The 16,284-nt window shown below is 45.7% G+C and overlaps 2 protein-coding genes across 2 annotated transcripts; one reads left to right on the top strand and one right to left on the bottom strand.

The window, feature by feature from the left end:
* Positions 1–4,182: 4,182 nt before the first annotated feature.
* On the top strand, positions 4,183–7,239 carry cdc42ep1a (CDC42 effector protein (Rho GTPase binding) 1a). The gene is made up of 2 exons (XM_068754418.1): positions 4,183–4,654; positions 5,650–7,239. The coding sequence occupies exons 1-2, from the start codon at positions 4,183–4,185 to the stop codon at positions 6,315–6,317; spliced, it is 1,140 nt and encodes a 379-aa protein (XP_068610519.1). The 3' UTR covers positions 6,318–7,239.
* sh3bp1 (SH3-domain binding protein 1) lies at positions 7,238–15,711 on the bottom strand. Its single transcript, XM_068754417.1, has 18 exons — positions 15,662–15,711; positions 13,970–14,012; positions 13,591–13,695; positions 13,446–13,522; positions 13,128–13,239; positions 12,826–12,902; positions 12,658–12,745; positions 12,514–12,582; positions 12,333–12,423; positions 12,094–12,227; positions 11,270–11,381; positions 10,948–11,029; positions 10,780–10,860; positions 10,495–10,608; positions 10,181–10,278; positions 9,694–9,865; positions 9,077–9,432; positions 7,238–7,977 (listed from the first exon to the last, which is right to left on the bottom strand). The coding sequence occupies exons 1-18, from the start codon at positions 15,709–15,711 to the stop codon at positions 7,691–7,693; spliced, it is 2,148 nt and encodes a 715-aa protein (XP_068610518.1). The 3' UTR covers positions 7,238–7,690.
* Positions 15,712–16,284: the final 573 nt, after the last annotated feature.

Genomic DNA, 16,284 nt, shown 5'->3' with positions numbered 1-16,284 from the left:
GGAATGAAGGACACGAGAAGAGAGGGAGAGAGAGAGGAGGGGGGGGGGGGGCAAAATCCGAATGAAACACAAAGTCCATCGTTGATTTTGCTCAAGACAAACGGTTGCAGGGCAAACACTTCTGGGTTAGAGTAATCAGAAATAGCAGATTAACTGGTGCATTTGTGGGTCCAACCGCCCTGAAGGCGGTTAAACGAGAAGTCAAGAAAGCATGCGACAGACAGTGAACGAAAGAGGAGCTGAGGAGAACGCAGCCTGGGCAGAAAGAGATGGAAAAAGAAGGAGGAGAGGACGGAGGAGGAGTGAACAAAGATAGAAAATGAGAGAAGAAAGAAGTAAAAAGTAAGAAGTAAGAAGAAAATTAAAAGAAAAAAGATGTTTCGGTACAAAACGTGGTTTCAATCAGCGCTGAGGTTGAGAAGAAGGACGTTTGATGGCTGTAATTGAGAGAAAGACTCTGTCGACTGATGCTGCACTCAGGAATGTGGTCACGCACACAACACACATCACACAACACACAACACACAACACACAACACACACGGCTCCTATTAGACGGTGGCTACCCTGGTTTGTATCCAGCAAAGCCACCTCAAGCAAATACTGTGCATAGTGACATGGAAATAGTGGATTGAGGCAGTTTCTCATGTATGAATGCACTAAAATGCCCTGAATGGTGAGCGGCCCAAAGAAAGCAACTTAAAGCGGAGGCAGAAAGATGGACGCAGCAGATGTTTCAGTGCAGAAGTGCTCAATGCTCATTCCTGCATGGTGGCTGTGTCTGGTACAGCACTGAAAAGGAGCTTAAAACCAGTGACTGACAAATTGTGTCAGGCTTCTTTAGGGATGCCTGTTCGTATCGGATACACGGCTCATTCTGCCCTTCCCTTGTCCCTCCTCCTCCTCCTCCTCCTTCTCCGGCCTTTCCCTCTTTGTCTCATTTGTCTTAACATCCATTTCTGTCATCTCCATTTCGACTTTTATTAGACAAATTCCCGAGTCACTCCTCCTGAAGACAATCCAACATCGATTAATTTGTTTAATCCCGTGTTCTTTCCATCACCTCCCACCTAGTCTCACTTCGGTTTGGATTTACTGCATCCCTCCCTTTGTCAAACTCTTTTTTTTTATTTCTTCTCACAGGATTCAGAGCCAGTGGAGCCAGGGTGGAAGCTTCAAGGCCTTGTCCCCAAAAGAGGAGAGCCATAACAGTGTAACAGAGCAGAAGAAGGATAAAAGGATAATCCAAGGTACGTCCACATCCCCAAGAAAAACGCTGTCAAGTTTCCACTGCGATTATTCCATTCAATGTCTTACCCATCAAAGCTTAAACATATCAGGTTTCTTCCTCTGTGGTGCTTTTCAATTTTACTAATTTGTAAACACAGAAAACGGGAGAGCAATTACAAAGAGGGATCACACGAGAAGGATGGAAGGACAGTTCAGGTGCATAGAAGCACACGTGCAGATAAAGTGATCCTTGCCCGGAGGGTCCATGCATCAAAGGTTTTGGAGTGAGCGACCCCCTTTGAGCCGTGGACAAAGGTTGCACGGGATTACAGGCTGAGACAAAACACTGGCGCCCTCTGTAAGCACACAGTCAGAGCAATGAAGGCTCCGTGTGTATTCATTCATGTAAGGCTGAAGGATTACATCTAAGTCGTGTTCACACCTGACCAAGCGGACTCGGTTCGATTGGGGAGCTGAAAATCGCAACTTGTTTCGGTTCTGCTTTCACACTGTGATTTCTAAAGCGGACCGAACTTTCTGAGCAGCATCACCTGGTTGAAAGGGGCGCTCCTCGATTGGACGAAGTAGGAGGGGAAATCCCTCCCTCTCCCATGTGTGTTTTGGTTTGGAGTACACGCTGTACTTCTTCTACCCTGCACTGCGTATATCGTTACTACGCACATACGAACCGAACCAGGGTTCTCTTGCAAGCGAACCGAGACCCACGTTTTCAGGTGGACCAGAGTTCGCTTGTTTGGTCCGCTTTCACACCTGCCCAAACGAAGCGGACTATCGGAGGAAACGAGCTCTGGCCCGTTTAAGGCGGACCAAACAGCTCTGGTGTGAAAGCGGCTTTAGAGTGAGGGTTTTCTCATTACAACTTAATATGAAAACACAACCGTCTCCCCCCCTTATTGGTCGGCACACAGTGCTTCGTCCCTGAGAGCTATCACAGGGAAATGGCCTGTTGCCTCAGCGCACTTCATTAGACCTAGAACAAGGTCCCTGGAGAGGCACACCGTATTAGATTCAACATCACACCTCAGTTAACTGGTCCCTGGTGTCGCTTTGTGAGTCTTGATATTGCTCCGCTCATTGCTGGTATGTGGCGTGTCTCCTCCCTCGCCGCTCCCACGATGCCCCTCCTAAACCCCAGCCGGGGGGGAAGTGAAGCGGAGGGCCTGGGACTGCGGTTCGCAGCAAAATTGGAAGGGCTGCCTTGGACCTGACGCAATCCCCATCTCTTGAACCATAGCAGGTCATTAATGAAGGCAGACGGGGCCGTGCATGCGTGGGAGGAATGCCGACATTTAGCTGCTACAGTGGAAAGTTTCTAAAGGGAACCAGAGGTCCTTGTTAGGGCCGCCTTATGCTATCAAAAATGATTTACAACTATTAACCATTACTATGCTGTCAAAGAACAACACATGAGAAAAATAAATGGGTTTTTTTTGTCAAGCATTTCTTTTACAAACTCATGGAGGTCGCCGCAAAACTGACAAAAGGCAAGGAAGCATGGTGTTAGTCGAGTCAAAGATGCTGAATATATCAGCTAATAATAGACTATTAGTAAAATGGAGCATGAAATGAAACGTTTGAATTTTCTTCGAAACTTTAATTCGTAAAAAGGAGATGCTACAACTTATAGCTTTTAAAAAAAATATGTAGAGAGAAATAATATGTCTGAGAGTGTTAATTTATGTTAGATTTTTCTCTCTCAGCATCAGTCTTAATGCTTCAACAGCAGAATGAAGCAGAATAAAGAACGGACCAAAACAAAGTCACTTAGATTCTAATTTATTTCATCAGCACACATGGAGGCAAAGCAAAGTTCTCTTTGAAATGATCGATTGAAAGTATAAAGTTTTCATTTTGATGGCTGTCGCCTGTAACGGATTCTTGTCTTCCACCTTCTTTGGCCGGTATCTAGATGCCGCGTGACGCGTAGCATGAAGGAGGGATCATCTTATCAGCTCATTTTCATCATCTCTTTCCCTGTAAATAAATACATCTAAGCCCATTGAAAGAGAGCTTCCCACTTTTAACACCCAGGCGAGTCACATCAAATTAACTCTGTGTAACCGTCACATGAGCAAAGCGAGACACAGTGGAAGCAGGAATTCCCTGAAAATCCCCCTTTTTTATGTGTATGAAGCAGACTTTGGTTTGTTGCACAGACTCTGGGACTAAATTTAGATGGTTCCAGACCAGCAGACCTTTGGAATGCAAAATCCTGGAAACCTGCCGGCAGATCGGTTCAGAATTCAGGGAGGTTACTTTTCAGCTCCATGCTGCATTTAGAGAAGGAAAACACAGCGGCTAGTCGCTGAATCTCAGCTTCACAAATGTCCTCCAATTCAATCGACATCCACCAAAATGAAAAACATTCCAAGCTACGTTTTAAAGATAGATGCTCCCCCCCCCCCCCCCCCCCTGTTTTTACTCTCAATAGATGGTTCCATCCTGTGACCACAGAGCCTTTTACAACTGGATCCATGTCTAAACTGATGTGGACAAAGCTCAAGTCCAAAGCAAGTGTGGGGAGTCCAAGCAGCCCGAACGCACTAACTGGACCAGCTGCTTCTAGGAACACAGCTGCCCACTGTTCTCCTCCGTTTATGTGCATTTACTTCATCCAGCTATGCATAACGACGAGCTATAACGTGCAGGACAGAGGCTGGCCTGCAGATGAGAAACACAGACAAGGACCAGGTGAAATATTTGGTAGGACCGGAGGTCAACTTTTCAGCCTCGCTGAACATGCACTGTTTTGAATTATTGGAATTTCACTTTTACAAGTGTCTTTAAGTCACTACTTTGGAAAGTCGAACGGTTTTCCCCTTGTAAAAGGAGAAAAGTTCAACTTTGGCAGTTCAGTTCTGCGATTCATTGGGATTAAAGACAGTTATTTCAGGCTGATAGTTCAGAAACATTGAGTCACCTCTTCTTGAACATGAATCTCCAGGAAAAGCTGTCGGGCCTAAAAGGTCTGGTCTCACACTCCCACAGCAAGCGCCGCCATAGAGGCGACCTCACATTGGACATGATCAGCCCTCCTCTGGGCGATTTCCGCCATACCATGCACGTGGGCCGCGGTGGCGACGCATTTGGGGACACCTCCTTCCTCAGCAACCACGGTGGGACGGCCAGCGGAAATAATGAGGAAACTGATTCTGTCTCCACCCCGGACAACAAGATTGGAGCATTCTTTACCAGGACGCTCCGTCAAATCGGGAGGAGCTCCGACAACCGACCCAGAGAAGGACCCAAGGATCTGTCGCCACCGCCTCCCGCCATTTCTCCCATCATCAAGAGCGCCATCTCCCTCCCCAGGCTGGATGCTGACATTCTCAATGGGAGTTCCACCACCAAAGTGCTTTTCCCCAGTTCTCATAGCACACCAGAGGAGAAGAAAAGCTCTTACGGTGAGTGTCCAACTTGAGGGTGTTTTTGTTTCATGTTTCAATGGAATATCAACGTTTCAGCATCAATATTTGCTATTTTAATTACAGGTTCTCTTTTAGGTTCAATTTTATTATCAGTGACAAAATCAACAGTCATTGTTCTAATCTTAATTACTAATTACTAATCCTTGAAATAAGACTTTTTTGAACCTTTATGATTTTTTAAAGGACATTTTGTATGATCTCCTAATTGTAGGATAACATTTGTCTTATATGTGTTTGTCTGTCGTGTTGTCGACATTTTAATGGAAGACTAGCCATTAAAAACACAAATATTTATTTTGTACTAAAATCGAAATCTATGTAACCCTCATGAATTAGGACACGTAGAAAGGAGAATCTGCATGTTTGTATCCAGCCAACATTAATGCAGTGGAACCTCTGTTCTCGAACATAATACCGTTCCGTAATACCGTTTGAGAACCGAGGTTCCTCTGTATTACATACACTTGTTTTACTGATATTTATTTTTAACTTTTTTTTGTTAATCTATGGAATTAAATGCAGTTTCCTGACAAGAGGTGCTCTGGGTAACCAGTATGAGTAACTTGTTACGGTCATTGTTTTACAGAGTTGAACAAATCAATGGTCAGGTTGTCAAAATGAGTTTATACCGCCCCCTGTTGGCAATGTCAAGAGTGCCATCTTAATCTGAATTAAGAGAGATATTAAGATGATCTTTTATTGTCATTATATGTTAACACTTTACATGTTACACTGCAAACACACAACGAAATTCCATTTACACCTTAGTACAAGGGCCCCTTGAAACAACCACACACACATGTGTATGCAGAAAGGGCATAGGGTGAAGGCGCCGCCATGATCGGCACACCCGGAGCGATTGGTACATTGGTATGCAAGTTGTACACCATACTACAGGAGCAATGCCACCTGGCAGGAGTTTCATGCTTCAGAATTGTAGCACACTTCTCCTCTGTGCATCTCCTCCTCAGGTCTGGAGTCCGGCTTTGTCACACTGCCTCGTCTCTCCCGCTTGGAGCATCAGCAGCCCTCCATCTCCCTCCCCACCTCCTGCTCCCCGAGCATCCACCGCGGCTCTCTGACCGACACCCTCTTGTCCACCTGCATGACCTCTGAACCCAAAGCCACCGCCTACTCTGACTCCCTTCCCTCCCTCGCCTCCTTGGACACCTTCACCTTCGACCTCGGCCCCTCCCTCATGAGCGAAGTGTTCGGGTTGATCGACGGCAACATGGAGGAGCAGTGCTACGCCTGGGAAGCGGAGGAGGTGGGGTCGGCGTGCAGGCTGACCAATGAGGGATCGGAGATGGACTCAGCTACTGTCACGCACGTGGATTCACAGCTCAGGGAGGAGTGCGGAGGCAGGAAGAGCCTGCATGGGGCTGAGTGGGAAGAAGAGGAGGGCGTGATGGAGGTGCACGGAGTTGGACTTTCTCCTGATAGGGCGAGGTTGGAGATGGGGATGGAGAACGAGCAGTTCCAGAGTGCTACAGATGTGCTCACGCGCCACTATGGCACCGACCGGTTAACGGGACAGACCAGGAGAGAGGTGACAGATTCGGAGATGTCGATCATTGACCACCCTAAGAAGAACATGTGCTACAATTACATGGATGACGAGGACGAAATCAAAGTCTGAGCAGAGATGTGACACAAAAGTAAAAAAAAAAAATCCTCTATTGTATGATTCTTCTGTAACTCCAATCAAACCAATCATCTAAACTATTTCTATAATCAACGAGGCTGAGTCCAATATTGTATCTTTTACTTTACGTCCTGCGACCATGATGCACATCTTTGATGCAAAGCTGTTCCTGAATGCGTCTAAAAGCAGTGAAAACCTTAGAGCTTTATGTCTGCAGGATCCGCACAGGAGGGAGAAGGTTCCTCTCAGCAAGTCAAGACTTTGGGAAAAGAAGGAAACAAAGACCAGGAAAAAACAAGTGAGGCAGGAAAGAGGCATGTAAAACGTTGTGCCAAAGAATGTCGTCAAGATAGTCTCAAAGGGAGCGCCGGAACTTCTTCTGTTACGAAGCCCCTCCTTCACCTGATACTTAAAACAGTTTCATGTATGATGGGAAACGATTCTGGGTGAGAGGATTATTTATGTAATCTCACTGCAACCTTTTTAAACATCCTTCTCTACCATCTCGTGTCGACTTTTGGCTCAGGAAAACATTACCAGGAAACAAAAAGGGAAGGAAAACAAGAGATCTCAGGCCTCGAATCAAGGAAATCCAAACATCTCAGTTATTAATCCACCGGAACGGAGTGAATATGAGAAGTATTACCAGCATCTGCTAGCCGCAACTAAAGCCTAAATCGTATAAGGGCTCGTTTTAAGCTGCAGATGTTCCATACAGACACTTCATGCACCTTTTATAACTATGAAGTCTAATTTTTATTTCTCAAGTGGAAAAAAATTGTATTTTATATGTTCTTTAAAACCTGTACATGAAGATATCGCCTGACCTCCTATAAATATGTACTTACAGTATGAGCACCTGCATTACAGAGTACATGTCACAGCTACAATATGCTGCAATTATATTATATAAACAATAAAGATGTTTTTAGATGAATATGCATTTATTTGTATATATAACACTTAAGAGCGGTTCAAAGAAAAATGCTCCCTGAAAAGCGGTTGTGAAAATGATTTTATTGAGACTGGAATAGCTGACTGATGCCTTCAAGGCAAATAAAATTAATTCCTCATACTTCAACTCACACAAATGCTACTTTCAGAAAGATCAGCCCTAAGAACCACAATAGGCGGGGTGTTTTTCATTCATTTATTGCGTGTCTGCGTCCACCAGTATGGAAATACAGGGCCTCATTAACTGAGCAATAAATAAATGAATTATAGAAACCTTCTTTCTATAACTCCGCCCAACAGTGATGTCATCAGGTGCTGCTGCACATCTAGCTGTCACTGCAGCCAAGTGAAGAGGTTCAAAAAGACAAAAGTTCCCAAAGAAACTTCACGCATTAAATGACATGTTTCCTTCCTCACTGTGCAGCAGAGGGAACCGTTTTCGTCTCTGACATTGGGGGGCGGGGCGGAGGGCAGTTTGGGGCTTTGAGCCCAGGCTTCCTCGGTGGGGGCTTTCTCGGGGTAGCTGAAGGAGCTCGAGGTGGAGGGATTGGCAGGGTCTTCATGTCTGTAGCCACCGGGACTGTGCTGGGGGGCGGGGGAACCTTCAGCTTGGGGGGCGGTGGAGGTCTGGGCTTAGAGAAATGGACGGTCAGCTGCTCATTAGCTTTGTTGGCTGGGGTCACTTTGAAAGATCTTTTTGCTGCAGGAGGAACAAAGAGACAACCGTGATTAAAGGGAAACATCTGAGGCCTCCTCCTCAGGAGGAAGGAAACTCCTAAAAGCAAAGAAAGGAAATAAAGTGCGTAATGTATACTGTATTTAAAACCACAGCTTTATGAAGTGGTTGTGCAAGTGAAAGAATATTATCTTTCTCTTCTAGTAATTCATAATAACCAGAAACTTGTTACTTAATGTTAGCTCACTTTGTTTAAAGAGGATGGATTATTATGAGGGTTGGGCCTTGGGCTGGGAGGCGGGGAGTCCACCGGTTCCCCGGTTTGAGTCCCGACTCAGATGAAATGTGGAGTGTGAGCTGGTGGCTGGAGAGGGGCCCTTGAGCAAGCTGCTCCAGATGCGCCTTCACCCGATGCCCTCTCTGCATGCTAGGGCCCCTATGCATGTGTGTGGTTGTTTCAAGGGGCCCAATGCACTTGGATGGATTGGACCCCTTGACTGTCCCAGCTGTCAATGGGCTAGAGGCGGGGGGACAAGCCGCCAGTTCATCGCAGGGACACACAAAGACAGACAAACACACAATCACACCTAATTTGCATGTTTTGGTGGTGCAAGGAAGCCGGAAAACCCGAAGAACCCGGAGAGAACCCACACAGACATGGTTCCTCACAGAAAGGCCCTAAGTCGGATTCAAACCTGTGACCTACTTGCTGTGAGGCAACAGCGCTTAACACTGCACCACCGTGCTGCCCTGCAGTGTAACAATGGATGCTCTTGATTTGCATTATGGGAAATGTAGGCTCCAGGCTAGTAAAATTACCCTCAGGACATGCCGCCCTCTGTTGCTGCATATTTTATGTCTTTAGAGAAAACTCAAATTTTACAAGCGTGCCCTATTTATATAATGTAGACCACATGTGTCAAACCCGTCCGGTGGAGGGCCGAGACACTCCAGGTTTTCTTTCCAACCATCTCTCCAGCAGCTGATCTCACTAATGAGTTCCTTCTCTCAAATCAGAGGTGTTGATAATTACATTCACCTGCTTTAGTAGCCGGCTGGAAGGAAAACCTGGAGTGTCTCGGCCCTCCACCGGACGAGTTTGACACCCCTGATGTAGACTTACGTTTAAATGGCGAACTGAGCTGCACTGATGCTTTGGTGGAGTCTGGATTTGTTTCCAAAATGGGATCCAGCTGGCCCTGATCGGGGCCCTGCTTCTGAGTAGGACTCCTGTCCTGACCTGGGTCTGGTGCTGGCACCGTCGCTTTAACCGCGATGGGACCTTGGTTCGCTGTCCGGCCGCCGGCAGTGGAAGCGTTCGAGGACGCGGTGAGGCTGGGAGTGAGGGAGCATGAGCCGCCGGATGTTGGGATTGGATGAGTTGGTGCTGATGTAGGGCTGACCCATGTGGAGGCACCACCACGACTCACTGAGGCAGATTTCGCTGGGAAGAAGTATCCGCTGTCCTGGGAGGCTGTGCTGGTGGAAAGAAGAGTGAAGCAACGCTGGATGAAGACGAAATGAAGTTTTCTGATGTCATCATGCTGAGGTTAGTTTCACCATTAGCTGCTTCCTCTATCATTGGTAATAATGGATCCTTACCGTGGGGAACGTTTATCAGCTACGGAAAGGGGCACGGCAGGAAAGTCGGACTGACATAAATTCTAAAACAGGGACCTTGCTTCATTCAGCCATCTAAATGCGATGAGTTCTGCCCCCCCCCCCCCCCCCCCGAGGTACCTGTTTGTCTTTGAGATAGGGAGGTGATGAGAGGAGCAGGACGAGGCGATGGAAGAAGAGGAAGAGGCTGTTCGGATCAGTTGCTCCTTTTCCGCGATCAGAGACTGGTCACCATAAGGGGGCAGCATCCCATCCAGGACCTCCGGCAGGTCTGGGATCTTAAAGGATACAGCTGACCCAAACAAACACATCATGAGAGCTACAGTCAACAAACAGCCCTTGACATAGTAATGTTTGGTATTAAGATGAATCAAATCCTGACTCTTTTACCTTGTAGTTTTAAAACCAGTTTTTTTTTTCTTTCTGGTTTGTTCACATGTGGTACATTTTCCTAAATAAACAGTACCGCTAATACACTGGTACACAAGGATGATGACAAACGGGGACACATGGCAACATTTTCTCTGAGACCACCTTTACCAAACCGGTTTAACGCACTGAAGACTGACTGCTGATATCACATATATGGTGTTTGCTGTTTGTATACCTTCAGGAAACAGGCTGGAGCTGTGCTGAATAAGAGGCTCAATGACAATCACCACCTGGACTGAAGAAGCTGACGCCATGTCCAACAGAGCAGCTTCCCTAAAGAGGCCGAGAAGACGGACATGTGGGACAGAAAAGGGCTCAAACGGCAGAATACGGTGACACTCAACTAACACGGATCTCAAGACAACTCAAGGCACTTTACAGGAGTAGCAGGGAAAGACAGAACCCAACTTGACCCACAAGAGACGGAGGCAAGGAAAAACTTCCCTTTAACAGGAAGAAACCTTGGACAGAACCTATCACTTCACATACTCTTCAGCTCGAGGCCAGAGCAGGTTGGGTCCTAAGACGATGGCGATGTTTCTGGCCGTCATCTTGTTTATGGTCTGTTGCTCCAATAAGAGAGCCAAGAACTGAACCAGATACCTGAGTAGAACAGGGATGATGCCAATGAGGACCCTACTAGAATATCAGATATATCAAAATATCAATGACTTTATGTAGCACGGCAGAGACAGTCAGGGGTCACCCAAGCCAATACAGGATGTTTTCTATTGGATACATTTTAAATGGCTAATTTATGAATATTGTACACACCTAAGATTGATGTAATTTTCAGGTGGCAGTTTTCTCAGAAGAGATCTGAACTGCTCCAGCTTCTCTGCCAGGTCTTTTTCCCTGTGGAAAAAAATTAAATAAAAAATCAAGAGATCAAACCCAAGCAATAATAAAATGAGAAATAAGTCACGTAGGTACGATTCACACCCCGCAGCTTTAAACCAGTCATTGTAGAGTTCAAAGGTCATCAGCGGTTCAGGAAGTTCTCTCAGGTAACACTTCAGTGCTCCTGCCACATTCAGAGACAAAAAGTATTGAAAAAAAGAGGAGTTCATGTGTTGATTTAATAACTGACATGCTGAGTAATCAATAGCCCGTTGTATCTTGTATCTTGTACAGACAGGAAATTGCATTTGACATTACTGGAAGCTGCTCTATTTGGAACCAACTCAAGAGGAACTGGGTTTGCAGAGTGACGTGAAAGTCACTCCGCTAAGAGGAAATAGAAATAAAGGGGCTCCATCAGTACCGGCCACGGCGTGAGGGTCCATGCTGAACTCGCTGTACTCGACCGTTTCCTGATCCAAACAACACTTCAGCCTTTTCACCACTGAGGCTGCCGCTGCCAGACGAAACAGACCCTTTGGAAGAACGAGGAGGACAGAGGTGGGGGAGAACAAATGAATAAGTGGGCGAGCCCAGGATAGCAACGAGCCCAGCTCGGGTTAGGTTTCGGTCGTGGTCTGATGAAAAGATGGCCGAGACCAATACCAGAGCAGTGGCCGTCTGAAATATTTCACAGCCCGTTAATGTCAGATTTTATTTATGGAGCATCAAGTCTAAAATCGACCTTGCTGCACGTATACTAAAAGAGCAGTTCTCTTTGTCTTACAGAGCGACAGCAATAATTATGAGCAAGCACCAAGCATAGAATTTAACAGGCAGAAACCTCAGACCAGACCCCATCTCTAAATTGTTCCGCAAAGATCCGCATGCTGCATACAAAAAATAAACTAATGCACCTTTAAATAAGTCAATTCCTAATTTTAATGGATCAAATTGATGAGAACTTCCTTTCTATGTTTCTATGACAACGCCGTCAGTGGAATGGACTGATGTCAGGCGGCTTAATGGGTTCACAGCGTCGTTCCAGATCAGCAACAATTAGAGGGGCTGCTGTGAAATTGGTACAAACGTCAATGATGATCTGTTCCAATGACGATGTTTAAAATCATCCAGCGCCGAGATTCATCATTAAATAAAAGATTCTGGACTTGCGTGTGTCCGTGTGTATTCCAGAGGCTTTGTGACACACACACACACACACATCAGTGAATACTGGCCTCAGCCTACCTCCTCTCTCATGCCTGTCCTCAGCAGCATGTGGATGCATTCCTGGATGGGAGTCGCAATTTCCCTGTTGCTCCTGGACAAGTGAGCGAGCAGAGCTTCCCCGTAGACCTTCTGCTTGGATAGAGGGGGCGGTCCTGTTGATTGAGGGATACGCAGGAGACATAAGAATGCAAAAAGTAAAAAAAAAAAAAACATTTTATTGACAGAATGCATAAAATACTTCAATATATAAATCCCACCCTTTTGACCGTGGTTCCCTCTGAGCTCGCTGATATTTCTGCTCAGGAACTCGTGTGAATCTCTGTGATATTCTGCCTGCAGCTCCAGCAGCTGCACAAAGAAACAAGCGGGATCCATTTGAAGAACTGGTGGATAAACTACAGGCTGCGCTGAGGCTACAGCTTTATGCATCACACTCACGCGGATGAAGTAGTTTGCATAGTCTTCTTCCTTCGTAGCGAAGTGATACAGGTCTGCAGAGTACTGGTCCTGCAGACAGAAACACAGAGTGGTCAACGCCGCCCTACCGAGTCCATCCTCACCGTCTATGCTCCTCGGTACCACCTTGATGTTCTCCAACCTCCTCCACGCGTCTTCCACCTCCTCCCTGAGCCCGTCCTGCTTTGCCTGGGGGCCAGTGCTGGTTTGGCTCCTGAACATTCAATCACACAAACATTCACGACACACATTTGAGCTTCGTTGACAACACGAAGCCCCAATTGAGACGCTCACCTGGTTCTTGCGTTGTTCCAGTCTGTGGTGAGCCTTGCAAACTGCTTCTTGTTCCTGAGAATCTCTGGTAAATCCTCCTAATACAAACCAGAGTAATAAATAGTGCGTTTGTTAAGGTTGAACTGTTTGACACGGCGTTAGAAAGCTGTTGTGCCGCCGAAGCGACGCCGCTTCGTTGCGTTCTTTTTGTATTTTCACCATGCAGACAAGCGTGGGGATAAACTATCAACTATCTTTATTTACATGGATTTCTGTGGATGCTCTGCCATATAAAGTGCGACGCTCATCAGTTTCTGTCTCACCTCGCTGAGCTTGTTGAGCGGCTCCAGAACGGCCTTCTCCACTTTCATTTCAAAGTCTGCCAGCAAGCTGGCCTGCATCTTCTCCATGAAACAACACATCTCCAACGCCTTCCTGCCCATCACCCCCAACACACACACACACACACACACACACACACATGTACCAGAACTAAACATCTTGCTGCTTGTCTATAAATTAAACTCACACTTTACAATCTGTAAGGTGTGAGTTTTCATCCAGAAATGAGAACTGTACTAGAGTGGATGGATGGATGGATGGATGGACGGATGGATGGACGGATGGATAGAGTCAGGCACCTGATGGGGGATTGTGAATCAAAGTCCTTGAGGCTCTCTGCCATGCTGGTGGACAGCAGCATCAGGGGGAGCTTTTTCTGCGGAGACAGCAGCAGATGAAACCTCCTCCAGCAGCCGATCAAACATTCCTCTGTATGTTCAGTACCATTCGCTTCTCAGCCTCCAGGCCGAGCTGACTCTGCATGCAGCCATGCAGCTTCTTGTGAATGACGTGAGCCGCCTTCCTAGTCGGTTCCACCCGCTGCTCTGCCTTCATTCATTCAGACACACGGGGTTTATGCTGATCACTAACATGGTCTGTAAACCAGCAGCAAACTCACTGGCGTCTAACATTTCATAAAAATATGTTAGTCAGTACACAAATGTATCTTTGGATTTCTTTTTAACCGTCAGGTGTGTGGATTTAACATATTTTATGTGTCTTTATGAACTGCATTAGCTAGGAACGGAAAAAAGACATGAATTGAAATGCATTTATAGAATTATGATTGGGAGAGCTAGAATAGAATTCTGTTATTTCTCACCAGAACCAGATCCTCATGTAGAAGTTCAGTGGCATCGTGGGACCTGCAGAAGTGTTTGTTGTGTTAGTTTGGAGGTTAAAAAATAAAAAATAAATACATCAGATGCAAACATCAGAAAATCACATAAATAATATTTTATATTATTAATTTAAAGGTATAATTTGACTTTTCTTTCAGGATCAATTATTTTAAGGTTCAATGGCATCATTCCTTTCCTTTATTTAGCCTATTCAGAATCAGATCTTGGGAATATATATAAATAATTCATTTTCTCACTGTATCTGTAAGCAGGTCACTTCATTTCACTTCATTTCACTTTATTAGTTTGTCCCTTGGAGGGCAATTTGGTTTACAGCAGTCAACATACATACTTAGGACACATTCAAGGGACATATAAAACATAAGATGTGAGCAGCGTCATTGTACAGGTGCAGAGTTAACATTCTACAGGACATGACAACGACAGCAGGTTCTGTAATAAATACATATGTACAAATGTATATATATATCATATGTACATACACATGTACACAAATACATCTATATACACACATATACACGTGTGAGCAGCAACACGGAAAAGGAGAACACTATGTGCGGTCGCCTCTTCTCCGAGGCATTCAGTGCCCCGATGGAGAGCGGGACAAAGGAGAACCTGTATCTGTTCGGTTGTGCTGGAGCCTATCCCAGGAACCTATACGGGCCAAGCCGCCAGTTCATCGCAGGGCAATGATTTGAGAATTTAAATAGGGGTGTGGACAGGGCGGGGTTTGCTACTCCAACATGTGCGCTCAGTTCCACGTTGATTGGGATGTACAAAGGAAATGTGCTTGTATTCACGCACGGCTTCATATCTGGGGCCTCATCACGTTTCCTACTGAAACATGGCGTAATCTCAAACCCAGAGAACGTAGAACACACAAATAAATCCAGACACGAATTGAATGAATCCTCGAGGCGAATTCAAAGCTTTTTTCTAATCGAATAACTCGATTTAATGGATGAATCGTTGCAGCCCTAGCGGTCGCACACTCGTATGCATGCACCGACACACCACCATAAAACCATAAAACGGTTGAAACATGTTTAAAAATGCAATTAATTACTTTAAACGTGTTAAAATTGTCTCTCAGCGATCATACAACACCATAAAGACTAAATCCCGTTCACAAATACGGGCTGGGCCCGCTGGCTTCACACACGGAACCGCCTGAGGAGTCCCTCAAGGAACTACACCCTGCATAGAGGAACCTAAACTGTGTGCATGCTAGCGTTGCATACTAGCGTTGCATACTTTGCAACTGTCAAAAGAAGAACACGAGAGCCAAAGCAGCCCGCGCTGAGATAGAAAGCTCTCCGGGTAGCGATGGCGTTGTGACCGTTATGTCAAACAGAAGTGTCTGCAGCAGGAAGTGGTCGTGAAGGAAGTCTCACCCAGTCGTCAGTTCATAACCTCCAGTTGATAGAAGTGTGTTTGATCATAATTTAAGTTTGCTCATGAATGCACCTTATATTTATTAGGGTTATTTTTCTTCTGTCAGAAGTTCTCTCCCCCATCACCACCTAACTTTTGGGCTTACATATGTTCAGTTCAGGTCCGGGTTCGGGTTCCGGACCTGACTACGTGCATTCCAGTCAGTGTAATCTTAAAACCAGAGGGGGGGGGGGCATCAGAAAGAAACACTTACTTACTTTGTCCCAGAACCCAGCTGCTTCAGGATGCTCAGAGATTGCCGGAGCATTCTGCCGGTGGAATCTTACCAGCTTCTCTGTCCCGCTCAGCCTCACTGTGTTCTGACCCAACAGTATCCACATTTGTTCAGCGCCTTCATCACAAAAGAAGACCGCCCGGATGCCTCTGCCCCCGTCTCTGCGCTTGTTGGCTCCTTTATGAGCGTGTTTGCTCACTTGTTGTTCTCTTTTTGGCTCTCATGTCTGTAACTCGCACCACTGAATGAGGAAGTGTCAGCCGAGAGGGGGAAGAAAGCATTTTCACCTCCAACTGTCAGACTATGATTTGACAGTCAGCCCCTAAAGGAGGGGCGTTCAAAGGGCCAGATTTGGTTAGGTGGAAATGTTTCAACCTGACATTCTTTGAACCATTACCATTGTAAATTAGCATGTGAATATCTAATATCAAGTTGTACAGTTTGTATTTGTGTTGCTTTTATTTGGCTTTGTTTTACTCTGCTGTCTACAGCTAGGTCGACAATGCAAATGAGAATCTGTTGTCAATTGCCTCACCTGGATAAATAAAGGTTCAAATAAGAAATGAATTAAATGCAAACAAACTCTTTGATTAAATTAAATGCACG

This window comes from Brachionichthys hirsutus, chromosome 21 (assembly GCF_040956055.1).
Source record: "Brachionichthys hirsutus isolate HB-005 chromosome 21, CSIRO-AGI_Bhir_v1, whole genome shotgun sequence".
NCBI classification, from domain to species: Eukaryota; Metazoa; Chordata; class Actinopteri; order Lophiiformes; family Brachionichthyidae; genus Brachionichthys; species Brachionichthys hirsutus.
This window is presented reverse-complemented; position numbering and strand designations above follow the sequence as displayed.

Excerpts from the sequence above, each read along its gene's own strand:
- cdc42ep1a (XM_068754418.1), top strand. The coding sequence starts at position 4,183 with ATGAATCTCCAGGAAAAGCTGTCGGGCCTAAAAGGTCTGGTCTCACAC. Across the intron at positions 4,655-5,649 it reads GGAGAAGAAAAGCTCTTACG|GTCTGGAGTCCGGCTTTGTC; the intron begins GTGAGTGTCCAA and ends TCTCCTCCTCAG.
- sh3bp1 (XM_068754417.1), bottom strand. The coding sequence starts at position 15,711 with ATGCTCCGGCAATCTCTGAGCATCCTGAAGCAGCTGGGTTCTGGGACA. Across the intron at positions 12,583-12,657 it reads GGAGGTTGGAGAACATCAAG|GACCAGTACTCTGCAGACCT; the intron begins GTGGTACCGAGG and ends TTCTGTCTGCAG. Across the intron at positions 7,978-9,076 it reads GCTCAGTTCGCCATTTAAAC|CAAAAAGATCTTTCAAAGTG; the intron begins GTAAGTCTACAT and ends TTCCTCCTGCAG.